At 38.7% G+C, this 27,319-nt stretch overlaps 1 protein-coding gene across 1 annotated transcript in view; it reads right to left on the bottom strand.

The window, feature by feature from the left end:
- Positions 1 to 536: 536 nt before the first annotated feature.
- gda (guanine deaminase) overlaps positions 537 to 27,319 on the bottom strand; it is a 41,727-nt gene continuing 14,944 nt past the window's right edge. Inside the window, exons 4-15 of the mRNA XM_062025474.1 lie at positions 19,879 to 20,050; positions 17,430 to 17,517; positions 11,674 to 11,779; positions 11,564 to 11,591; positions 11,165 to 11,272; positions 8,864 to 8,971; positions 8,704 to 8,801; positions 8,559 to 8,626; positions 3,491 to 3,637; positions 2,554 to 2,672; positions 2,449 to 2,476; positions 537 to 2,361 (exon numbers count right to left, since the gene is read on the bottom strand). Of these exons, the coding sequence (XP_061881458.1) occupies positions 2,297 to 2,361; positions 2,449 to 2,476; positions 2,554 to 2,672; positions 3,491 to 3,637; positions 8,559 to 8,626; positions 8,704 to 8,801; positions 8,864 to 8,971; positions 11,165 to 11,272; positions 11,564 to 11,591; positions 11,674 to 11,779; positions 17,430 to 17,517; positions 19,879 to 20,050 (1,135 nt within the window). The 3' untranslated portion in view covers positions 537 to 2,296. The remainder of the gene's footprint in view (positions 2,362 to 2,448; positions 2,477 to 2,553; positions 2,673 to 3,490; positions 3,638 to 8,558; positions 8,627 to 8,703; positions 8,802 to 8,863; positions 8,972 to 11,164; positions 11,273 to 11,563; positions 11,592 to 11,673; positions 11,780 to 17,429; positions 17,518 to 19,878; positions 20,051 to 27,319) is intronic.

The following is a 27,319-nucleotide window of genomic DNA, read 5'->3' as shown; positions in this document are numbered from 1 at the left end:
AGATCCTGACCAATACCTGTGTAGTATCCACCCAAATGATATCTCTCCACCTAGACAACCAGTTCTAATGTCATCTAAGTTTGTAAGGTTCATGGTACTGCAGTTGACTACACCATGACCACGTAAAGGCATGCTTTTGAGAAACTAAGGGTTCCCTAAGCTTTGAGCTTGGGCCATAACTACATTTTGCCGTGATCTAAACATAGAACATGTGCTTACGGGGATCTAGTTGTTTCCCTGCACAGATTTAGAAGTCATCTCTTGAGGGATGTTTGTTATCGCACATGTGCATGTCACGTTTAATGGCCATACTTTATGCTTGCCCCCAAGAATGTATAGACTTAGACTTAGACAATCTGAAAAAAAAACATGTTATTTCATAGTATAGTAGATACTACAGGATGGATTGACGCCTTGTGAATACGATGACCTGATGAATGAGAACATCCATAGACAACACTGTTAGGTTCAAACACTGATGACATCTATTAAACAAGACAAAAAGCAAGGAATCAAACAGAGACAGAATTAAATTTGGACTCAATATTGAGGAGAGACATGGCCACTGTACTTTCTGTACAGTCCTGCACCACGCTCTGACGAAGAAGGTTTTCGTCCTCTCTTTTATTTAGATGTTCAATGTTTACGCAACAACACCTGTCTCAACAGGAATGGGTTGTATGTAATGTAAACAGTCCTTGTTTTCGGTCAGATTAGAAGACAAAAGAAGAAGATCCCTCGGGCTTGGGCTTGTCGTGGATTCAGCTTTGGCAGGTTTTGGAGGACAATGGATGACCCCTCCCGTCTGATTCCATCGTACACAGCGGAATCTTCCGAGCGTTTGGCTTGGTGCCACAAAGACAGCTTCTTGTCTGTTCAATGGAAACTCACAATGGAAAGTTTTTTGATAATTTAAATACAATTTTTCTGACAAACACGGTTATACTATCACAAACAAGACCTAAATGCAAGGTGTATTCTTTATTTCATTTTCTTACACATTGACCCATACAGAGATAGAACGCAAAGACATACAATTTAAATGTGAAATGTCTATTCAGTAGGGGTGTGGGAAAAAATCGATTGTGCAATTCAGAATCGATTCTTATTTTAAAAAAATCTATTTCTTTTTTTATTTTTATTAAAAAAATATATATATATACATATTTTATTTTTTTCTTTAATTAATCAATCCAACAAAACAATACACAGCAATACCATAATAATGCAATCAAATTCCAAAACCAAACCCGACCCAGCAACACTCAGAACTGCAATAAACAGAGCAATTGAGAGGAGACACAAACACGACACAGAACAAACCAAAAGTAGTGAAACAAAAATGAATATTCTCAACAACAGTATCAATATAAGTTGCAATTTCAACATAGCAGTGATTAAAAATCCCTCATTGACATTATCATTAAACATTTATAAAAATTTAAAAAAAAGAACAATAGTGTCACAGTGGCTTACACTTGCATCTCATCTCATAAGCTTGACAACACACTGTGTCCAATATTTTCACAAAGATAAAATAAGTCATATTTTTGGTTCATTTAATAGTTAAAACAAATTTACATTATTGCAATCAGTTGATAAAACATTGTCCTTTACAATTATAAAAGCTTTTTACATAAATCTACTACTCTGCTTGCATGTCAGCAGACTGGGGTGGATCCTGCTGAAATCCTATGTATTGAATGAATAGAGATTCGTTTTGAATCGGGAATCGTGTTGAATTGAAAAAAAATCGATTTTGAATCGAATCGTGACCCCAAGAATCTATATTGAATCGAATTGTGGGAGACCCAAAGATTCACAGCCCTACTATTTAGTGATCTTTCATAAAATAGATTTTATTTTCTTACATTAACTGGAAATCTCTTCATGGAATTTCCACAGCTTCTGGTAATTACACACCATCAAGTATTTGGATTTTGATGGTACCCCCATCACATATGGCAACAGTTTTGATTTGGGTTGAGATTTACAAAAAAAACAATGTGCCTTTGAAATCTGAAATTAGTGACGGTATTTCAAGTGCACCTGATTGAAGAAACAAACGCGGCTGTTACCAGAACGGTCCTTACAGTTACAGTACACAGAGTCTGCAATTGACAAAAATGTCTCACAATTGCGATAATACCCGGCAGCCTCATTGTGACTAAATTTTTTTACAATATGACTCATTTCAATCATTGTGACTCGAATGTTATACAATATGACTAATTTCAGAACAAATGCAATTAAAGCAACAATTCCAGGAATGCCATGGATCTTCCAGGCATTGGATCTACTCGGGCAACGGCACCACTTTCCTTCCAGCCACATAAACTTCTACTATGTTGCGGTCGTCACCTGCATGACACCAACCAAACCATTAAGTCGGGGATGCGCGGCAGACTCAAGAACGGTTTGGAATCAGACTCAGAAATGGTCACTTACCTAAATTCAAGAACTTTTCTAGATAAATCTGTAAAGTAAAGTGGTGATAAATCAGTTAGATTTAGATTTTGCAACCAAATAGATCCCCTTTCAAACATACTGTACCTCTGGCTTCTCAGGCTGCATCAAGTCAATGGGCCCACCAGGAACTGCTACATTCACTCTCAGTGCGTCAAAGTCTTTGCCCACCTCAAAATTTCCAATTTGGTCATCAAGAGACAACGCTGCAGACAAAGCACATGTTGACAAAAAGACTACTTCACGTCCTTATACTGGAGATCTATATCAGGGGTGTCCAAACTACAACCCGACGCCTTCAATTTGGCCCGCCAGACGGCACGAGTTCAACAAGCAATCGGGCAAGGCAGTGTGTTAACATATTATGTAAAAATACACAGCCGGATAAGTGCTCAGATGTCACCTTAATGTGGGTGACTCAGCCCAGTGACCATGAAGCATAGTTTCTAGTAAAAATGAGCACAGCATTTAGTTATGTATGACCCAATCCAAACAACCTTCTATAGTCATGGTGCAGAAAAAACATTCAACCAGCACAAAAGGTCAAGACACATGGTCACACATAACACATCCTGCTCACTGAACTTTGTGGATATTATAAAAAAAAACATCCAACCACCATACAAAAAAAAGCAAAGTTACACCTATTCAAATCCATTGCAAGGCATGATGGGAAAAATGCAAAATGCAAGCTCTCTCGACAATTATCCATGTTTGGGGCAAATTTCAGCTGCTTGATATTTCTGATTGATTACAAAACTTTAAGGAGGTCGTCATAACGGTAAACAAGGTAAAAGGTGAACTTTCACATACTCTTAATGTTTAACTCGAATAATTATTAATTACATATACATTATATTATTACAATATACACACACCGACACACACACATATATACACATTTTTTTAGCCCAATGCGGCCCCCCAGTCAAAAAGTTTGGACACCCCGGATCTAGAGCCTAATATCTTAACCCATCAAAGATATTCAGCAGCATGATTACAAGGGGTCTACTTTGGGTGATACCTTGGCTGCCTCCGAGTGTAGCCAGTCTGAACACCTCCTCAAAGGTGAGCGTCTCATGGTGTTGGTCCTGGACGGTCAAGATTTTAGACGTGTCCATGGCTCTCCTCACAGCATCCAGCATGGAGGCAGAGTAGCCACCCGCCACGTCTGTCACAGGAGGCATCAGAAGGATCAAATAAATCAATCGAGGCCCAATCACACTCAGGCGTAACATTGCGCAGAGGTCTGTTTGCGCTCGCAATGTGTTCCCAATGAGAAAGAAGGGGATTCGCTGCCCCCAAGTGCCATTGCGCTCGTAGAAAAAGACACATTGCAAGCGCAAACAGAGTCTGCAACAAAAGGCGTCGCGCGTGCGCGGACTGGTTTTTGGCACTGTTTTTACGTAATAGTAGGGATTCACAAAAAGTTCACAGAATACCACAACAGGGCAGTGCGCGTGATGATCGAAGCTCTGATAACTGCATTCCGCGCCCAGGATGCTACGCACAGTACGCCGGAGTCTTGCGAGCAGCTTTGACCAGTCATCATCCTGTCATCCCACAGGTGTGTTTGGTCCTCATCATGCTGGAAAACTGACACGTGGCTTACTTTCCCAAGCGAGGACATCATGCGCCGCTTCAGAATGTCACCGTGCAGTTCGGAAATCCTTTTGACTCTCAATGAACCACATCTCCCAAGTGAGGCAGCAAGGGTGCGGCCAGAAACCGTGACATTTACAACACAATGCTTGGCAGTACAACAGGACACAAACATCTTGGTACTCATTTTTCGGCGCTCGATCATTTCTGGTGGATATTAAATCTATACTGCTGTACAAGCTAAATTCATTTTTGTTCTCTGGATTCTACATTCCCATGATGACAATAAATCACATATACAAAACCCCAAACCAGTGAACTTGGCACGTTGTGTAAATCGTAAATAAAAGCAATACAATGATTTGCTAATCCTTTTCAACCTATATTCAATTGAATAGACTGCAAAGACGGCGTGGCGAAGTTGGTAGAGTGGCTGTGCCAGCAATCGGAGTGTTGCAGGTTACCGGGGTTCAATTCCCACCTTCTACCTTCCTAGTCACGTCCGTTGTGTCCTTGGGCAAGACACTTCACCCTTTGCCTCTGATGGCTGCTGGTTAGCGCCTTGCATGGCAGCTCCCGCCATCAGTGTGTGAATGGGTAAATGTGGAAATACTGTCAAAGCGCTTTGAGTACCTTGAAGGTAGAAAAGCGCTATACAAGTATAACCCATTTATCATTTATACTTAACGATCGAACTCGAATACTTTTTGAAAATATCAGCTAATTTGGAATTTGATGCCTGCAACATGTTTCAAAAAACCTGGCACAAGTAGCAAAAAGACTGAGAAAGTTGAGGAATGCTCATCAAACACTTATGTGGAACGTCCCACAGGTGAACACACTAATTGGGAACAGGTGGGTGCCATGATTGGGTATAAAAGCAGCTTCCATGAAATGCTCAGTCGTTCACAAACAAGGATGGGGCGAGGGTCACCACTTTGTGAACAAATGCGTGAGCAAATTGTCCAACAGTTGAAGAACAACATTTCTCAAAGAGTCATTGCAAGGATTTTAGGCTGTACTGCATCAAAAAGACGTGTTGGTAGGATTGAGGAGGTCTTCGAAGTATTCCCTCCACCAATCCACAACATCCGCAGTCGAGGTCAGCAGAACACCATCCCCGGCGTGGCGAAGTTGGTAGAGTGGCCGTGCCAGCAATCGGAGGGTTGCTGGTTACTGGAGTTCAATCCCCACCTTCTACCATCCTAGTCACGTCCGTTGTGTCCTTGGGCAAGACACTTCACCCTAGCTCCTGATGGGTGCTGGTAGCGCCTTGCATGGCAGCTCCCTCCATCAATGTGTGAATGTGTGTGTGAATGGGTGAATGTGGAAATACTGTCAAATCGCTTTGAGTACCTTGAAGGTAGAAAAGCCCTATACAAGTATAACCCATTTATTTATCATTTACCATACACGGTGTTGACATTGCACTGCTTCCCCTTCCTGAGGTGGCGGATGGTGGTCCAGAATCGCTTCGAAGCCGCCTGGAAGTCGTTTTCCATGGTTTCCCCGAACTCCTCTCATGTCCGAGTTTTTGCCTCCGCGACCGCTGAAGCCGCACACCGCTTGGCCTGTTGGTACCTGTCTGCTGCCTCCGGAGTCTTATGAGCCAAAAGAACCCGATAGGACTCTTTCTTCAGCTTGACGGCATCCCTCACCGCTGGTGTCCACCAGCGGGTTCCAGGATTACCGCCACGACAGGCACCAACCAGCTTCAATCGGCCGCCTCGACAATAGCGGTACGGAACAATTGTCCACTCGGACTCAATGTCCAGCGCCGCCCTCGTGACATGTTCAAAGTTCTTCCGGAGGCGGGAATTGAAACTCTCTCTGACAGGAAACTCTGCTAGGCATTCCCAGCAGACCCTCACAATGCGTTTGGGCCTGCCAGGTCTGTCCGGCATCCTCCCCCACCATCGCAGCCAACTCACCACGAGGTGGTGATCAGTAGAAAGCTCCGCTCCTCTCTTCACCCGAGTGTTCAAAACATGACACCGCAAATCCGATGACACAACTACAAAGTCGATCATGGAACTGCGGTGTAGGGTGTCCTGGTGCCAAGTGCACATATGGACACCCTTATGTTTGAACATGGTGTTTGTTATGGACAATCTGTGAGCACAAAAGTCCAATAACAAAACGGCACTCGGGTTCAGATCCGGGCGGCCATTCTTCCCAATCACACCTCTCCAGGTTTCACTGTCGTTGCCAATATGAGCGTTGAAGTCCCCCAGTCGAACGAGGGAATCACCCGGGGGAGCACTCTCCAGTACTCCCTCGAGTGAATCCAATAAGGGTGGGTACTCTGAGTTGCTGTTTGGTGCGTAAGCGCAAACAACAGTCAGGACCCGTCCCCCCACCCGAAGGCGGAGGGAAGCTACCCTCTCGTCCACTGCGTTGAAGTCCAACGTGCAGGATTTGAGCCGGGGGGCAACAAGAATTTCCACCCCAGCCCGTCGCCTCTCACTGCTGGCAACGCCAGAGTGGAAGAGAGTCCAGCCCCCCTCGAGAGAACTGAGTCCTTTCTGTGCGCCGAAGTGAGTCTGACTATATCTAGCCGGAACTTCTCCACCTCGTGCACTAGCTCAGGCTCCTTCCCCCCCAGCGAGGTGACGTTTTACGTCCCAAGAGCTAGCTTATGTAGCCGAGGATTGGACCGCCAAGTGCCCTGCCTTTGACTGCCGCCCAGCTCACATTGCACCTGACCTCTATGGCCCCTGCTATGTGTGGTGAGCCCATTGGAGGGGGGACCCACGTCGCCTCTTCGGGCTGGGCCCGGCCGGTCCCCATGGGGACAGGCCCGGCCACCAGGCGCTCGCCATCATGCCCCACCTGGCTCCAGAGGAGGGCCCCGGTGACCCGTGTCCGGGCGAGGGAAATCTGGGTCCTTCGATTGTATTTTTCATAGAGGTCTTCAAGCTGCTCTTTGTCTGATCCCTCACCTGGGACCAGTTTGTCTTGGGAGACCCTACCTGAGGGCATAAAGCCCCCGGACAACATAGCTCCTAGGATCATTGGGACACACAAACTCGTCTACCACGGTAAGGTGGCAGCTCAGAGAGGAGCATTAAATGATATGTTAATGATTATTTGCCAAAAAAAAAATCTCAGTTCGAACGATAAATATTTTGTCTTTGCAGTCTATTCAATTGAATATAAGTTGAAAAGGATTTGCAAATCATTGTATTCTGTTTTTATTTACGATCTACACAACGTGCCAACTTCACTGGTTTTGGGTTTTGTAAATAAGTATTTACAGCCTTTGCTCAATACTTTGTTGATGCACCTTTGGCAGCAATTACAGCCTCAAGTCGTTTTGAACACGATGCCACAAGCTTGGCACACCTATCTTTGGGCAGTTTCGCCCATTCCAATTCGTAGCACCTCCCAAGCGCCATCAGGTTGGATGGGAAGAGTTGGTTTTCATCCAGTATTTCTCTGTACATTGCTGCATTCATCTTTCCTGCTATCTTGACTAGTCTCCCAGTTCCTGCCACTGAAAAGGAACCCCACAGCATGATGCTGCCATCACCATGCTTCACTGTAGGGATGGTATTGGCCTGGTGATGAGCAGTGCCTTTTTCCTCCAAACATGATGCCTGGCATACACGCCAAAGACTTCAATCTTTGTCTCATCACACCAGAGATTTCAGTTTCTCATGGTCTAAGAGTCTTTCAGGTACATTTTAGCAAACTTTTTATAAATAAATGGCTTCCGTCTGACCACTCTACCATACATGCCAGATTGCTGGATTGCTGCAGAGATGGTTGTCCTTCTGGAAGGTTCTCCTCTCTCCACAGAGGAATGCTGTAGCTTTGACAGAGTGACCATCGGGTTCTTGGTCACCTCCCTGACTGGACTCAGATAAATGCAGCAATGTACAGAGCTACTTTCCCACCACTTGTGGCAGTAATGTGTCAGTCGGTTGACTGAGTGACGAATGACAATCTCAAACAACACAATCTGTAGCAACAATTGTACCTCTGCGTCAAAGAGCCTTCCGTGGGTTTTGACTTCTTGGATCATATTAAGTCTTTCTACCTATTTCTATGGCTGTTCTCGTTAATAACTGCTGCGGGGGCAGCGATTGCGTTATTCAAGTGACATCGGTTGGGAACATCTCTGCACTGCTGACCTGTCTCCGCTCGGGATGGTCTCCTGCTGGCCCCACCATGGACTGGACTCTCACTATTATGTTAGATCCACAATGGACTGGACTTTCACAATATTATGCTAGATCCACTCAACGTCCATTGCACCGGTCGCCCTCCAAGGTTTCTCATTGTCATCTCACTGGGTTGAGTTTTTCCTTGCCCTGATTTGGGATCTGAACCGAGGATGTCGTTGTGGCTTGTGCAGCCTTTTGAGACACTTGTGATTTAGGGCTATATGAATAAACATTGATTAATTGATGGGTCCCTTTCACATTTGAAATCGATACGGTACCGATTCACGGTACCTGGCAATCGATACCGGTTCAAATTCCTACCTGTTCCCAGGCCCAGCTTCACTTTGTGCTTCAGGACTTTACGTACATCGAGCATCCCACTGCACAACCTTGGGGACATGAACCATTATCCGTTAGTCGGACAGTCACAAAAAGAGATTACATGAAAGAAACCAGAATGACTTACGAGATGTTGGAGTTGGGACAGTGCGACAAGGAGGCTCCGGTTTCTCGGAACAAAGACAACTCTTCATCACTGAGATGGCAACCATGCGCCATCACGGTCTGTGAGGTAATACCATCATCAACCGTCGGCTTTCTTCACCCGTCTGAAGATCTGACCTCACCTTGTTGGTAAGCAGGTTGTGTTTATGGTAGACATCGGTGTAGGAATCATAATCAGGGAAGGCCTCCTTCACAATCTTCACCTCCTCAATATTTTCACTTACATGACTCTGGAAATAAAATAACATGCAACAGGAGAGTCTAAGCCGATCCTTTTTTCCTAGGCTTTGAACCTTATAAAACGGTGCGGCTAATTTATACACTATTTTGCAAATAATGCATAAAAAACTGTAAAAAACAAACAAACAAGCAAAGACACTAAAAAGGTGTGTTATTGTTTGTGTTATGGCACCATTTTTTGGACAAGTTCGCTCACTGCATGTACTGCAGTGCCCTTCTGCTTAGAATTTTCAACTGAAAGTAGAAGTGGCATGCCGTCTTCTAGCCGTCCATAGCGGTTCTACTCGTATGGATTCTCCATTAATCACTGCAAGCAAAGTTTGTAAGTTTTATAATAACACTAAATTAATTCTTACTGACCAAACTGGGATGTCTATAGAGTGTTTTCATGCATATTTATATGTGCTATTGTAACGTAATCAAGCTAGTGTTGTTAGCATTAGCTAATATGCTAACATGTCTACAAGTGTCTGTGTTAGTATTATTAATTTACAATGGCATTCTTTTTGTATTGTTTCAGTTTCACAAATTCCTCAGTAAATTCACCAAAACGTCACCGTGGAGTTATTGAGTCTGTTTAGCTGATTGGAGAGGTAGCTTGCACAGCTAGTGGGTCCATGACGATGACTTCTGTTGTGTTTGATCAGTCGTTGTACTGCCGTGTTACAGACACCGTTTGGAAACAATTAAGGTATGTAAATAGACATTTACAATATATTTTTGTGTAAACAACTAATTTAACAACGTATATAACTGCGGCGTATAGTCCGGTGCGGCTAATGTATAGAAAACTATATATATATTTTAATTTAGTGGGTGCGACTTACAACAAGAAAGTTTGATCATATTACGCCTACACTGTATATACCTTTATATATCTATATACATGTATACCTATACTGGCTCACCTGCAATGGCTTCCTGTACACTTAAGATGCAACTTTAAGGTTTTACTACTTACGTATAAAATACTAAAGCGTCTAGCTCCATCCTATCTTGCTGATTGTATTGTACCATATGTCCCGGACAGAAATCTGCGTTTAAAGAACTCCGGCTTATTAGTGAATCCCAGGGCCCAAACAAAGTCTGCGGGCTATAGGGCGCTTTCTATTCAGGTTTCAGTACTCTGGAATGCCCTACGGGTAACAGTTACAGATGCTACCTCAGTAGAAGCATTTAAGTCCCATCTTAAAACTTAGTATACTCTAGCCTTTAAATAGACCCCCTTTTAGACCAGTTGACCTTCCGCTTCTCTTTGCTGCTCCACCCAACTCATGGAGAGGTTATCAGGTGACCACGGATCAGTTTCCACGGGGAAGGCGCCAGCTGATCCAAGTCATAACCCAGACAGGATCACTCCTCTATGCAATAGTCGGTGACGTCTCTGCGCGACGACTTGTCTACATGCAAGAAGATCCCCCCGCTGGCCTCCCTATAAACTGGACTCTCACATTATGAACCGTACCCACTTATCCATTGTAATAGTCACCCGTGGTGGTCCAATCTGCAGTCCCTCCCAAGGTTTCTCATTAATTTTTCTTGCTTGTGATTAAGGGCTATATATATGACCTGCCGCTTCTCTTTTTTTTGCCCCCCTCTACGGCATAGAGAGGTTACCAGGTGGCCACGGATAATACCTGGCGATATACCAGTCAGGAGGATGTGCCAGCTGTTCTAAGCCGCTTGCTCCCAACGGACCGGACTCTCACATTGTCCTGAATTATGTCATTGTGGTTTATGCTTCCACTGTAGGCACCTGTGATTAAGGGCTATATAAATAAACTTTGATTGACTGACTGATATTTACTCTACTTTTTAAATAGACTGTTTTAGACCAGTTGACCTGCCGCTTCTCTACCCCCCCCCCCCCCCCCCCCCCCCCCCTACGGCTTAGAGAGGTTACCAGGTGGATAGTCTCCCTGTTCTAAGTCATGACCTAGTGTGGACCACTCTTTTATGACCTGGAAGGGAGACCTCCTACGATAAAGTTCATTTTATTTAAAAATGTATTGTTTCTGATTCCTTTTTTTGTTCAAGTATCAAAATACATCTCATATTGGAGAGGTGCCTAAGGGGAGTGTGTGCATTTGGCATTTAACTTCCCAAAAGGCTTACCTAACAATCTCTCGAGCAACTGAAGCCCCTGTGGGCATCGCCTGGTTTGATTACCAAGGTGACGTTACCTGAATATGCAGGTTGTTATTCTTGGCAAGCTGTCCCAGCTGTCCCATCAAGGCCCCAGAGCACGACGGGACAAAGCGAGGAGTCACCACTGGCTTGACGAGAGTGTACTAGAAGGAAAGAGCAGAAGGAGACAAAATACTTGGGAAGTTGCTACCGACAAGGACTTGGTAACTCTCAAATTAATTTGAGGTTTTGTTCTCACGTGCAATAACAAAACAGGAAGTTTAGGAAAAAAATGTGTTTGATGACTTTCTGTGCAATTTTGTACAGATTAAGATCATTTTAATGACAACAGAAATAATTAGAGTACATTCAAAACAGGCCTGTTCAAGCAGCCTGTTTTGGCTTTGTAGACGAGAGACTACAAGACTAGTTTTTCACGATGTCAAGCTTCTTACCTTCTTGGCCAAGAGCTGCGAAATGAACCTTGGAGAGGAAACGGAAATATTTGCCATCACCAGATAAATAAACCCGCACTGATGTGTAAAAGGACGTGATCTATACACACCGTTGTGTTTCCTCCAGGGACTCCTGAAGGCCCTCTTTGTAATGTTTCACACAATTGTTCTGGTCCATACACACTTTACCCACCAGGGCTCGCTGTCCCAAGTCGTCTGCAAGATAAAACCAACACAACCGAATGTTGGTAACCAAAAAAAACAAGATTTGCGAAGAACTAAAGAAGAACATGTTTTGTGTTGAATAAAAAAACATGTTTTGGGGTTTACAAATAAAAACATTTTGTTCCAATTTATTTGAGTTTCAAATGTGGTTTTAGTTCTAAATTATTTTTAGTTCAATAATTTTAATTATAAATATTTTTTTGTTGAACGTATATATTCATTTATTTATTTTTGATCACAAATCTTTTTCTTTTTCTTTTTTTTATCTTAGGGTGTTGTTACAGGTTCAACTGGGGTTTTTTGGTCAAAAAGCATCATTTTGGCTAACATTTTATTTTGGTTGCAAAACAATTTTTGAAGTAGAATATATATATTTAGTTACAAATCGCTTTTTCTGTTTTACAAAATGTTTTATTTTGGATTTTCAAATGATTTTTTTCAGTTAAAAAAAATATTTAGTGTTAATTAAAAATAGTTTTTTTCTGGTTACAAAGCATTTTTTGGGTTGGAAGTACTTTCTTTTGTTTTGTTTCTTTTCTTTTGTTCAAAATCGTTTTTGGGGTTTCAAATCGTTTTTTTTGTTTGTGTTAAAATATTTTTTTCAAATATAGTTTTTTGTTTGAAAATCTATTCTTTTTTTTTTTTTATCAACAATGGGTATTTTGGGCACACAAAGCTTTTTTTGGTTATAAAAATTTTTTCCCCGGCTACAAACCGTTTTTGTTTGTTGCAAATCATTGTTTATTTAGGTTCCTAATGATTTTTTACAATCATAGTTTTTTGTTTAAAAAGCTTTATTTATTACAAAACCTTTTTTTAATATATTTTTTGTACGGCTACAAACCGTTTTTATTTTTGGGGGGTGTTACAAATAATTATTTTTGGGGGGGTAGGTTTTTTTTTCCAATTATATTTTTTTGGTTGAAAATATTAATTTCTTTATCACAAATGTTTTTGGGGGGTTGCAAAGTATTTTTTTTTTGGTTGTAAAACTTTTGAAGCACGCTCGAAAGAGGTTAGAACTTGTTCGACAAGGTCTTGGACTGAATTTGATACAGAATATGAGACATTTAATTATATGTGAGCACTGTTGACTATTTAAAAACTGCTGTTTCCTCTCACATGTGTAATTACTGTGTGTGAAAGTCTTTCACGTTGGGACTGGAACCTGTTTGGGTGCTTAGGAGTAATTCGGTTTTGTTTGAAAAACATTTGCGAGGTCGGAGGTCACCAACTTTGGTCTGGTCTTATTCATCCCCAAGATGTTTGATTTGTTTGAGGGTTCTTGCACACCTAATTGTGCTTTTTTAAAGTACCAGTTGGGTGGAAAAACAAGTAGCCGTTATAGTGAAGCTACTATCATATACTGTCTATCTGATTTATGACACTAAAAGACTTACAAAGTTTGTGAGTAAATATATATAATCAAAATAGTATCACTCTCATGGAGATTCCAGAGCCATTTTGAGAGATAATGAGTAAGCAAGATCACAGATCCCTTCCCCATCAACAACAATGTTAATCAAGCAGACTTTGTGAGAGCCAACAACGATTATTTGGGAAAAATGATGATCCAGAACCTTATACTTTTTGAGCCCGAACACAAAGAGGATGAGCAATAAACTTTGGAAACCGAGTGCTAAACGATTGCAGTTTTGTTAGCATTAGAAGCATTGCTATGTGCTAAACATCCATCCATCCATCCATCCATTTTCTACCGCTTACTTACTGTAATATTTCCACTCTCGCTGGGATGCTGACCGACGGGACGTGCACATCCTTGCTTGGCACTCAGCATCAAGGGTTGGAATTGGGGGTTAAATCACCAAAAATGATCCCTGGGCGCGGCCACCGCTGCTGCCTACTGCTCCCCTCACCTCCCAGGGGGTGATCAAGGGTGATGGGTCAAATGCAGAGAATAATTTCGCCCCACCTATTGTGTGTGTGTGTGACAATCATTGGTACTTTAACTTAATAATTTTGTTTAGATGAAGATTCAATCGCAATCCTCACGAAAGGTTAAAAAAAAAGTTACTGCGTCTTTTTAGCCATCTCGGGTCTCGAGGGATGTGAAAGTGGACCAACCTGTCGGTCCATGGCAACATTTGTCTACTAGCAGGTGAGAGATTCATGACTTAGAATCTGGAATTCACCTTTAACAAGTTGAAAAAACTAACAATACAGAGAAACACAATAAAGCATATAAAGTCCACTTGTTCTTCCACTCTACTGGTGTTTTAAGTTTTCTCTAAGGATTTTCATAATCCAGTCTGATTCATTAGACTCTGTCCATAATCGACTCTCGGTCAAATGCACAGCATTTTTATTCCAAAATACAACAACAGATATGTAGTGTATTCTGATGTTAACAGCCTCTTTAAGGGCGTGAATTACTGTAATAATATGATTGAATTATGGTAATATGAGATTGTACACTTTAAAAAGCCTAAATGTCCATACTTTACAGCAGGGGTGTCCAAAGCGTGGCCCGCAACTAATTTTAAAAATAGTGTTACAGAAAAATGTAAAAATTGGAATTAAAGAGCAAACAGGTGTAATGTAATGAGAAAAAGTTGTAATTTTGACACTAATAACACAAAGCTGCCATGCCATTGCTGAAAAAATAATAAAAAGGTATTATTGACAAATAAATCCAAAGTTGATCTAGACCAGGGGTGTCCAAACTACGGCCTGCCAGCCTCTTCAATTTGGCCCGCAAGACACAAAGCATCGCACAGCTTTCAAATTAATCTTAAATACCAGGCGGTCTCTGAATGCTACAGTTTTGCTGCCATCTTGTGGACAATGTGAGTGAATTGGATCAAAGACCCTTGAAAGTAATTTGAAATAATAGCACAGCACTTGTATGACACAATCCAAACAACCTACCCTAGTCATGGTGCAAAAAAAAAATAAAATAAATGCTACTAACATAAAGGTCAACACACATGGTCACACATAACACAACCTGCTCACTGAACTTTGTGGATATTGTGAAAAACGTCCAACCGCCATAAAAATAATTCAGTATTACACCCATTTAAATCCATTAGAGTGCATGATGGAAAACATTTAAAACACTCTCTCCATACTTATCATTTTCACATATTAAAAAATAAAAGGCCATAACACATAAAAAATACAAATAAAAACTTTGTCAACGGATATCGCTGAAGTTAATCTATAGATATTTAAAGTTAGTTAAAAGTACCAATGATTGTCACACACACACTAGGTGTGGTGAAATTTGTCCTCTGCATTTGACCAATCCCCTTATCTACCCCCTGGGAGGCGAGGGGAGCAGTGAACATCAGCGGTGGCCGCGCCCGAGGATCGTTTTGGTGATTCAACCCCCAATTCCAACCCTTGATGCTGAGTGACAAGCAGGGAGATAATGGGTCCCATTTTTATAGTCTTTGGTATGACTCGGCTGGGGTTTGAACTCACAACCTACCGATTTTAGAGCGGACACTCTAACCACAAGGCCACTGAGCAGGTGTTGTTAGGTGTTGAAAGTTAAAAAAGATATATATATATATATATATATATATATATATATATATATATATATATATATATATATATATATATATATATATATATATATATATATATATATATATATATATATATATATATATATATATATATATATAACGTATTTTGACCACTTTAATGACTGAGACCCTTTTGGGTCCCCGGGACCTTTGACGTTCACCAAAACTGAGGAGAGCCCTTATGGATTTCAAAATGAAAAATATCAAAACGGCCCCGCCTTTCATTTGTCAGTGTGCGGCCCTCAGTGGAGAAGGTATGGACACCCATGTTTTGCACCTTTGTACCGAATGACGGCATAACTGCCGTCAATAGGTACAAAGGTGAGCAAGCCCAACGAACATATGAATCATAAAATGGCATTCACGGTTACCAGGCGCAATTAAAAGCTGTGTTGGTGACAAACAGGACGATGTTTTGCGTTCGACATACAGTATGTGAAGAACAGAGTGGGTGGATGGTTGATAGGTTGGAATCGGGTAAAAATGGTGCAACATTTTGAGAATTTTGGGCATTGTAGAACTATGAATACGGCCATTCATTTGAATGGGAATTTCCTGGAAATTTGGGAATTTGGGGAAAAACTGGAATTTTTGAAAATATTTATATTAGCATGATTGTCCTAAATGATATGAATGTGTTGATGTCGGAATTTTTTGAAACGGCTGAAAAATGTTGACGTAGTAACAGTTAGAATTCTACTTTGGAATTTGCATTCCTGGAATTTTGGGGAAACCGGAAATCTTGGGAAAGGCACCACATGTTTTGCGTTCAACATATGTGAAGAACAGTGTGGGTTGAAATGTTGGAATCTGTTTGAATTTTACTTTGGAATTTGAATTCCTGGAATTTTGGGAAAACCATGTTTTTTTATGGAAAAAAAACAAAAAAATGATTGTTCCAATTAAGAAGAATGTTTTGAAGGTGGAATGGTCAAAAACGGTTGAAAAATGTGAACTGTGAAAACTTTTCCAGGAAATTCAAACCGGGAATTCTGTGAATTTCTGGAATATTTTTGAACTTGGAAAATGGTAGTTTGATTGTCCAAGGTATTGATGAAATGTGCAAGTTTGAAAAATCACCCATTCATTTTCAATGGGAAAAATGACACGGAAAACCTGGAATTCTGGGTATTCTGTGATCATTTATATTTCATTTTTGGGGGGAGCTCACGATTCGCGGTCGGGCCGAACGATTTGATGCTGGAACGGTTCCGATTGGATAAAAACTGTGGGCTGTGGAGCACGCCAAACTTTTGCGGCGGAATGATAATAATAAAAGTACATTTATGTTTCTATTTATGTTTCTGGTGTAGAATCTATCATTTTGTGAATGCTTGGACATTCACACAATGACAATAAATGGATTGGGCATTCACACAATGATAATAAATGGATTGGGCATTCACTCAATGATAATAAATGGATTGGACATTCACTCAATGATAATAAATGTATTGAACATCCACACAATGATAATAAATGGACTGGACATTAACACTATGTTAACAAATGGATTGGACATTCACACAATGATAATAAATGGATTGGACATTCACACAATGATAATAAATGGATTTGGCATTCATTCAATGATAATAAATGGACTGGACATTCACACAATGATAATAAATGGATTGAACATTCACTCAATGATAATAAATGGATTGGGCATTCACTCAATGATAATAAATGGATTGGACATTCACTCAATGATAATAAATGGATTGAACATCTACACAATGATAATAAATGGACTGGACATTCACACTATGATACTAAATAGACTGGACATTCACACAATGATAAAAAAAAATGGACTGGACATTTACACAATTATAATAAATGGATTGGACATTCACACAATGATAATAAATGGATTGGACATTCACTCAATGATAATAAATGGATTGGACATTCACTCAATGATAATAAATGGATTGGACATTCACTCAATGATAATAAATGGATTGGACATTCACTCAATGATAATAAATGGATTGGACATTCACTCAATGATAATAAATGGACTGGACATTAACACAAAGATGATAATAAACATTGAGAGTGAGTGGAGGACTTCTTACTGGCGATGTGTCCCAGGAGGAGAGAGGCGTCGGTGTGGATGGTAGCAAAGTAACAAGCGGTGGTGCTTCCGTTCCTCAGAGTTCTCCTCTGTCAAAGACGGTATAAATTAAAACAACCTTTTCAACATTCTCCTCCTATTTGGACAAAAAACATTCAGCACAACAATAGTTGACGCTCTTTTCAAACGCCAGCTGCCATTCTGTCCTGGTGCAGCACACACTTTGTATTTTTACACTGTGCAATCCATGTATTACTATTTGCAAGGTTTTCATGGCGTTTATTGTGTAAAAACCTACACTGCAAACATATAATTTCCCCTTTGTGGGATGAATAGGAGTCTATTTTCTGTACATTACGGCTTCTTCACACACGATACATACAGTGATTTGAAGCGCATGGTTTGGTTAATTTTCAGTAATATTACATTGTAAAAACAACAATAATAGATTTTATGGTAAAAGCATGTTTACCATTTACAGTAATGCACTGTAAAAAAATACAAAAACGACGTAATATTCTGGTAGCTCAGGTTCCGCCAGCATTTTTGCGTAAAAATATCAGTTGTGGGCTGTTTTGTCATTAACGGTAATATTACATTGTAAATAACAAAAAGATTTTATGGCAAAAAAAATAAAAAATAGTCGCCAGCATTTTTACATTTACCATGCACTGTTAAAAAAAACAACTTCAGATATTTTATGGTAAAATAATGGCAGCACAGTCACCATAATTTTACAGTAAAAATTACAGCAGTATATATTTTTGTAATTTACAGCAATACTCTGTAAAAGTGACCGTAGATTTTATGGTAAAAAAAATGACAGATCAGTCACCAAAATTTTACCGCAAAAATAAATTGCCCTTTTTCCATTTACAATGATACACTGTAAAAAAACAAAAAATACTTTAGATTTTACAGTAATATTATGGTAGCTCAGGTGCCGCCAGAAATTTACCATAAAAATATAATTAGTGCTATTATTTTTGCTATTGACACTAATATTACATTGTAAAAACAAAAACCGTAGATTTTATGGTTAAAAAAAAATGTGTTAACATATACAGTAATGCACTGTAAAAATAACTACTATAGATATTTTATGGTAACTGAATAGCAATTAATGCACTGTAAAAACGACCGTAGTTTTTACATTAAAAAAAACTATCAGCTCAGTCGCCAGATTTTATCGCAAAAATGTCAACAGTACCGTTTTTCATTTACAGTGATGCACTGTAAAAACAACTAGTGTCGATTTTATGGTGTGCTCAGTCGCCACAATTTTACGGTACATAGCAATGGTACCATTTTTCACATTCCTAGAAATACATTGTAAATACCATGAGCATATTTTTTACAGTAAACACCTGGCAGTTCAGTTTACTGTAAAAATAACAGTGGTAGCGTTTTTCCATTTACAGTAATATGCTGAAAAAAACAATATCTGTAGATTTTACCAAAATAAAAAGTCAGCTCAGTTGCAAGAATTTACCATAAAAATAACAGCAGTATTATTTATTTAATGACAGTATTGCACTGTAGAAATGACAGTAGATTTTACCGTAAAAAGCTGGCAGCTCGGCCACATAAAACAATTTTTGCATTCATAGAAATATACTGTAAAAAACATATTTTTTTACCGTAAAAACATAGCAGCCCAGTCGCCAACATTTTACCGTAAACATAACATTAGTACCATTTTTTCATTGTAATGCTCTGTGAAAATTATATATATTTTACCGTAAAAATACCGGTTGTACCGTTTCCAAATTTACAGCAATGCACTGTAAAAACCACAACCACAGTTTTTACATTAAAAAAAACTGTCAGCCAAGTTGCCAGAATTTCACGATACAAATAACAGTGGTGCGGTTTTTCCTTTTACAGCAATGCACTGTTAAAAACGACTGTAGATTTCATGGTTAAAAAAAAACCTGGCAGTTCAGTCGCCAAAATTTTACCATCAAATAATAGTGGTACCGTTTTTTCATTTGTAGAAATTCACTGAAAAAACGAAAAAAAACCAACAAAAAAACAATAGTGCCTTGTTTCCATTCACAGTAATGCACTGTAAAAACAACAATGGTCGATTTTACTGTAAACAAATGGCATCTTAGTCACCAGAATTTTACTGTTAAAATAACAGTATTTTACTGTAAAATCCCGGCAACTGAGCTGACAGTTTACTGTAAAATGTACATGGGTTTTTTTACAGTGTAGGAAATTTGAGTTTCAGACAAAGCTCCCTTTCAGTCATTTCCATTCAGAATGTGTGACGGTAGGATATCGGCTCCCGCAGAAGAAGACCTCACCTGACATAAAGAGTATTTGATTACAGAGTGTATGCATGACGCCAGAAACACTTCCTGTCTTTCATTTCTAATAAATTGCGGTGCGTCTTCGTGAAAACTCTTGAATATTTCATAAATACGCGCCATGCGCACACTCACCACAACTTGAGTGTAGACTTTCTGGGCAAAAGTCAAATCTTCAAACCGTGACTCCACGGGGAAAGTGTATTTGTTGAGCCAGTCGAGCAGCGGCAGATCGAGGGCCGTGCCGGCGTAGCTGTACTGCGGTGCATGAATGTGAGTGTCCACCATCCCTGGCATGAAGAATTCACTGCCAAGCAAAAACAAGTTTTCATGTCAAATTATTTTCATCACGTCAGTGTCAGAGAGCAGAGCACCACAGTTGGTGTGAAAATACTGTGTCATCTGGAAAGAGAAGGGACTAAAATTTGGGAAGGACAAAAACAACTCGCCAGGCCAACTTCGGCTCACAAGACCCACTTAAGGATTGTTTACATTTTGGCGTTTTCTCCAAGATTATCATATTCCATTGGGCGTCAAAAAGTCACAACTTTAACATATAGCAGGGGTCTCAAATTCAGACGCAACTAGTTAGCTGGTCAAAAAAATATCTAACAATTTTATGGTTAAAAAAAAAACCTCGGCTCAGTCACCAGAAGTTTATGGTATTTTTTACACAAGTGTACTGTAAATTGAACAACTGTACCGCTGATGTTTAATGATAATGCCAATGTTTTACTGTAAAATCTATGGCCATTTTCTTCACAGTGCATTACTGTACATTTTTCTTGCAGCAAAATTCTGGCGACTGAGCTGCTGTTTTTTTTCCCGTAAAATCTGCGTTCTGTTTTTACAGTGCATTACGGTAAATGGAAAAATGGGGGCACTTGCGATTTTACGGTAAATTTCTGGCGACAGTAAAATCTACGGACTGTTTTATAGTGTAGCCTTGCGGACATGCCATCAAAGATTGTGCATCTTGAAAGAGGTCAGTATGAATATGTTTTACACTTGGTAGATAACCTTTGGCGGGCCAATCCAAATGACACGATGGGCCACAGATGGCCCACAGGCCCCACTTTGGTCATCCCTGCTGTATGACCAACAATGTGCGACATACGGCTACGGTACATTCACAGTACCAATCAGATGTCCAATTCAGATTTTTGGGGGGGAAATCCGATTTATTCATGTAGTCGTTCACGTTACGGGAAAAAATTTGATTTATTATGTGATCGCAATCTCACCCGCATGCGAACCTGACGTCGTGACGTGGCACGCTTTGCAGTGTTTACGGACGTAAGCATAGATCCAGTTCTAACAGGTCTGAGTCCTGGCGCATTTGTGGCAATTTCAAGGGTTTTGTGCGCTCTAAGGCCTCGTTCCCACTGCAGGCCAATTCCGACTTGTTTTGCCTTTATGCGACCGGTGGATGTTTTAATGTCAGCGCAATTCTGAACTTTTCATATCCGACCCAGCACTCTTTCGTATGTGGATATAAATCGGATATAAATGCAATGCATCCACTTAGGTCGTATTCATCTGACCAGTCAAATCAAAGAGCTATATAATATTTTATTAGAGCGTATCAAAACACGTATTGGTATGTCAGACTTAGCTTTGTCTTGGATTAACTCCTGTTTTACTGACAGGATGCAGTGCGTCTCCCATAACAATGTTAAAGTAACGTGTGGAGTTCCCCAGGGTTCGGTTCTTGGCCCTGCACTCTTCAGCATCCACATGCTGCCGCTAGGTGACATCATACGCAAATACGGTGTTAGTTTTCACTGTTTCACTGTTATATATACATATTACGCTCTACCACGGTATCGAGCACTATTTTTTTGGATAATCTAATTAAGACATATATATATATATATATATACATATATATATATATATATATATATATATATATATATATATATATATATATATATATATATATATATATATATATATATATATATATATATATATATATATATATATATATACATACATCTAGAGGTATATACATATGTGCATATATATATGAATATATATATGAAAATATGTATATATGGATATATATATATATATATATATATATATATATATATATATATATATATATATATATATATATATATATATATATATGTATACATACATCTAGAAGTATATACATATGTGCATATATATAAGCAAATATGTATATATGCATATATATCCGCATGTATATATATATATATATATATATATATATATATATATATATATATATATATATATATATATATATATATATATATATATATATATATATATATATATATATGCATATGCCTATATATATATATATATACATATATATATATATATATATATATATATATATATATAGGCATATATATGCCTATATATAGTATGTATATATATATATATATATACATATATATATGCATGTATAAATATTTGTATATATGTATATATATGCATATATATGCCTGTATACAGTGGGGCAAAAAAGTATTTAGTCAGCCACCCATTGATTGTCAATGGGTGGCTGACTAAATACTTTTTTGCCCCACTGTATATGCATGTATATATATATATATATATATATATATATATATATATATATATATATATATATATATATATATATATATATATATATATATATATATATATATATATATATATATATATATATATTAGGGCTGTGAATCTTTGGGTTTCCCATGATTCGATTCAATATCGATTCTTGGGGTCACGATTCGATTCAAAATTGATTTTTTTTTCAATTCAACACGATTCTCGATTCCAAAATAAATTTTTCCTGATTCAAAACGATTCTCTATTCATTCAATACATAGGATTTCAGCAGGATCTACCCCAGTCTGCTGACATGCAAGCAGAGTAGTAGATTTTTGTAAAAAGCTTTTATAATTGTAAAGGACAATGTTTTATCAACTGATTGCAATAAGGTAAATTTGTTTTAACTATTAAATGAACTAAAAATATGACTTATTTTATCTTTGTGAAAATATTGGACACAGTGTGTTGTCAAGCTTATGAGATGCGATGCAAGTGTAAGCCACTGTGACACTATTGTTCTTTTTTTTTATTTTTATAAATGTCTAATGATAATGTCAATGAGGGATTTTTAATCACTGCTATGTTGAAATTGTAACTAATATTGATACTGTTGTTGATCATATTCATTTTTGTTTCACTACTTTTGGTTTGTTCTGTGTCGTGTTTGTGTCTCCTCTCAATTGCTCAGTTTATTGCAGTTCTGAGTGTTGCTGGGTCGGGTTTGGTTTTGGAATTGGATTGCATTGTTATGGTATTGCTGTGTATTGTTTTGTTGGATTGATTAATTAAAAAAAAAAAAAGAAATTAAAAATAAAATAAAATAAAAAATAAATAAATAAAAAATAGATTTTCTAAAAATGAGAATCGATTCTGAATCGCACAGCGTGAGAATCGCGATTCGAATTCCAATAGATTTTTTCCCACACCCCTAATATATATATATATATATATATATATATATATATATATATATATATATATATATATATATATATATATATATATATATATATATATATATATATATATATATACACACAGTCGTGGTCAAAAGTTTACATACACTTGTAAACAACATAATGTCATGGCTGTCTTGAGTTTCCAATCATTTCTACCACTCTTATTTTTTTGTGATAGAGTGATTGGAGCACATACTTGCTTGTCACAAAAAACATTCATGAAGTTTGGTTGTTTTATGAATGTGAAGAATGAGAAGAGAACGTAAAAATGAGTGCAGCGAGAGGTGACAATGTTTGGGCACCTTACGATTCAGAAGCTACAATTCAATTAAAAATCGATTATTGATGCAGTTTTACATTTCTTTTCGTTTCACTAAATAAACATTTTTTTTACTTGCAACTTTGAAAACAAGTGCATTTGTAATAAGAAATGTTGAATTAATTAACATCACAGTTATTAAATTCACAGAAATGTGTTTAAAACTGGAACATACAGTCGTGGTCAAAAGTTTACATACTCTTGTAAAGAACATAATGTCATGGCTGTCTTGAGTTTCCAATAATTTCTACCACTCATATTTTTTTGTGATAGAGTGATTGGAGCAAATACTTGCTTGTCACAAAAAACATTCATGAAGTTTGGTTCTTTTATGAATGTATTATGGGTCTACTGAAAATGTGACCAAATCTGCTGGGTCAAAAGTATACATCCAGCAATGTTAATATTTGGTACCATCCTCTTTGGCAAGTTTTACTGCAATAAGGGCTTCTGGTTGAATTTTTGACCACTCTTCTTGACAAAATTGGTGCGCTTCAGTATATATATATATATATATATATATATATATATATATATATATATATATATATATATATATATATATATATATATATATATATATACAGTGTTTCCCCCAGAAAATTTGTTAGTTAAGGTGGTGTCTCTCCGGCAGACAGACCGGGGAAGGGGGTGGGTGGGTGTAAGGATCGGTGTAACTCGGCCTGTCGCCATCACGTCTCCACCTCGTTGCTGCCACCACAGCCTGGGGGGCAATAGACTACAGACTGCGGTGAAGTAGGCAGGCTTCGTCGCGTGAAGAAGCCTACAATTTTTGGTTGTGTTTTCCGCTCCATTTGCTGAATGGCGATATACGATATACATCTCCATATTTTTTCCGTAAAGTAAAAAAAAAAACAGTCCTAGTTACCTGAAGTACTAAGTATGTCATTATTATGACTTAGTAAGTCAAAATAATGACAAAATAATGACTTACTAAGTCAAATTAATGACTTACTGTAAGTAAGCGTTTGCAATAAGCGTTTGAAAAAAAAGAGTTAAAAGTGGGGCCACATGCTGACATATGTTCAACTCATCATGCTTAATGTATTACAGCATTTGGGAAGCCTGTAGTTGATTTTTATTATGAAAATGTCATATTTTTATCAACATGTGATAGCAAGGACCCTGCCATTCAAAACTAGGCTGCTACTACTGATTAATGTAACTATAGCTGAAAAAATAGTACAATAGCAATAGGAGAGACTATTCATCCCTGAACACCACGGAGTTCATGTAAGCTTTATGATGCAGTTACATTATTATATCAACTATCAGAGACAGAAACTCTTCATTTAACATAATGTCCTTTTTGCTGCTTCAACACAGCTCAATCAACACAGAAAAATGTAAAGTGAAATAACTTAGTTGTTAACTGTAGTTCAATAATGCTTGTTTTTCTCTCAGACAGACACACACACGCTCACACACACACACACTGCACAGTGAGCTAACGTTACGCTAAAAGCTAATTAGCCTTCACCTCAAGGACTACGAGCGAGCTGAGCTGCCGCTTATGTTCCTAGAACGTCAACGGGCTCATAGTGATGTTACTAGTAGTTGACTGGAGGTGTTAATTATAATTTGGGGAGAGACCGCTGCCTTACCTGCTAAACACCTATCTGCTCACTCCAACATGAAACACTGACTCCATGCGCTCTGAATACGCACTGCTGATTGGCTGTTACATGTGCTCTGAATACGCACTGCTGATTGGCTGTTACATGCGCTCTGAATATGCATATATATATATCTTACTTACTTACAAGAAGGCATACTTGCCAACCTTGAGACCTCCAATATCGGGAGGTGGGGGGGGGGGGGGGGGACGTGTTTGGGGGCGGGGGGCGTGGTTGGGGCGTGGTTAAGAGGAGAGTATATTTACAGCTAGAATTCACCAAATCAAGTATTTCATATATATATATAATATATGTATATATATGTATGAAATACTTGACTTTCAGTGAATTCTAGCTATATATATTTTTTTATTTTATTTTTTATTTTATTATACATATAAATAAAAGACATACTTGAATTTCAGTGTTCTGCAGGCTATCCATTAGGTGGCAGTATTGTCCTGTTTAAGAGTGTCACAACATTGCTGTTTACGGCAGACGAACTGCTTTACAGTAGACTAAACGTGACTGCTGTTGCTGTGTGTTGTTACCCGCGCTGGAGGACGTTAATGAAACTGCCTAACAATAAACCCACATAAGAAACCAAGAACTCTCTCTCCTTGTTGTGCACTCTACTCTCTAAAAGCCGTAGATGTTATGACGTCATTGGGCAGGCAAGCTGCTGGGAAAGCGGACGTGAGAACGGCTGTCCCCACTCAGGTCCGCATTGAGCTGGAGGGGGCGTGGCCTCCAGCTCCGGCTGAATACCGGGAGTTTGTCGGGAGAAAATCTCTGCCGGGAGGTTGTCGGGAGAGGCGCTGAATACCGGGATTCTCCCGCTAAAAACGGGAGGGTTGGCAAGTATGCAAGAAGGGCATGAGCAGACTCTTTTTCCTGAGGAAGCTTAGGTCCTTTAATGTGTGCAGCAAGCTGTTGGAGATATTTTATCAGTCTGTTGTGGCCAGTGCACTGTACTTTGCAGTGGTTTGTTGGGGGAGCAGCACCAGCAAAAGGGACTCAAACCGGATTGATAAACTGATCCGGAAAGCCGGCCAAACTATTGGCACACAGTTGGAGGCGCTTGTGTCAGTGAGGGACAGGAGGACACTGGACAAACTGCTGGCCATCATGGACAATCCTGCCCACCCACTCCACCTGACAATTGAGGGACAGCAGAGTTCATACTCCAACAGGCTCCTTCAGCTTCCTTCCCGCACTGTGCAATTCAAGAACTCCTTCATTCCGCACTCCATCCAGCTGTATAATCACTCGCCATACAGCAATAGATGATATCTGCCTATTACCTGACACCTTCTATGTCAGCTACTTCTCTTTGTTTTTAATGTCTATTTTCTATTTTCTGCTGGATCTACTCTCCATTTTATGCTGCTGCTGTCACATATACTGTAATATTGTACATGGTAATTGTTATATATTGTATATATGTTATAGACATAATATAATATATCTGTATATATAATATACTGTACACATATTATGTATATATTCGTATATATGTTATATTTTATATAGCTATATTTAGTCTATTTATACCTGCATTGTCCTTTCCATCCTTACACTTTCCATCATTGTAGCTGAGCTACTGTGTTGAACAATTTCCCTTGTGGATCATTAAAGTTTGTCTAAGTCTAAGTTTGGGGCGGTATAGCTCGGTTGGTAGAGCGGCCGTGCCAGCAACTTGGGGGTTGCAGGTTCGATCCCCGCTTCCGCCATCCTAGTCACTGCCGTCGTGTCCTTGGGCAAGACACTTTACCCACCTGCTCCCAGTGCCACCCACACTGGTTTAAATGTAACTTAGATATTGGGTTTCACAATGTAAAGCGCTTTGAGTCACTTGAGAAAAAGCGCTATATAAATGTAATTCACTTCACTTCACTTCACTTAAGTTTAAGTCTTACTTACTTACTTACTTATTTCTTTAAATACAAAATAAATTTAAAAATTATATATATATATATGTATGTATAAAATTGTATTATTGTTTTTAATATATATATATATATATATATATATATATATATATATATATATATATATATATATATATATATATATATATA

Source organism: Entelurus aequoreus, linkage group LG17, assembly GCF_033978785.1.
Source record: "Entelurus aequoreus isolate RoL-2023_Sb linkage group LG17, RoL_Eaeq_v1.1, whole genome shotgun sequence".
Classification (NCBI taxonomy): Eukaryota; Metazoa; Chordata; class Actinopteri; order Syngnathiformes; family Syngnathidae; genus Entelurus; species Entelurus aequoreus.
The sequence above is the reverse complement of the archived record's forward strand: the minus strand, read 5'-3'. Positions and strand labels throughout refer to the sequence as shown.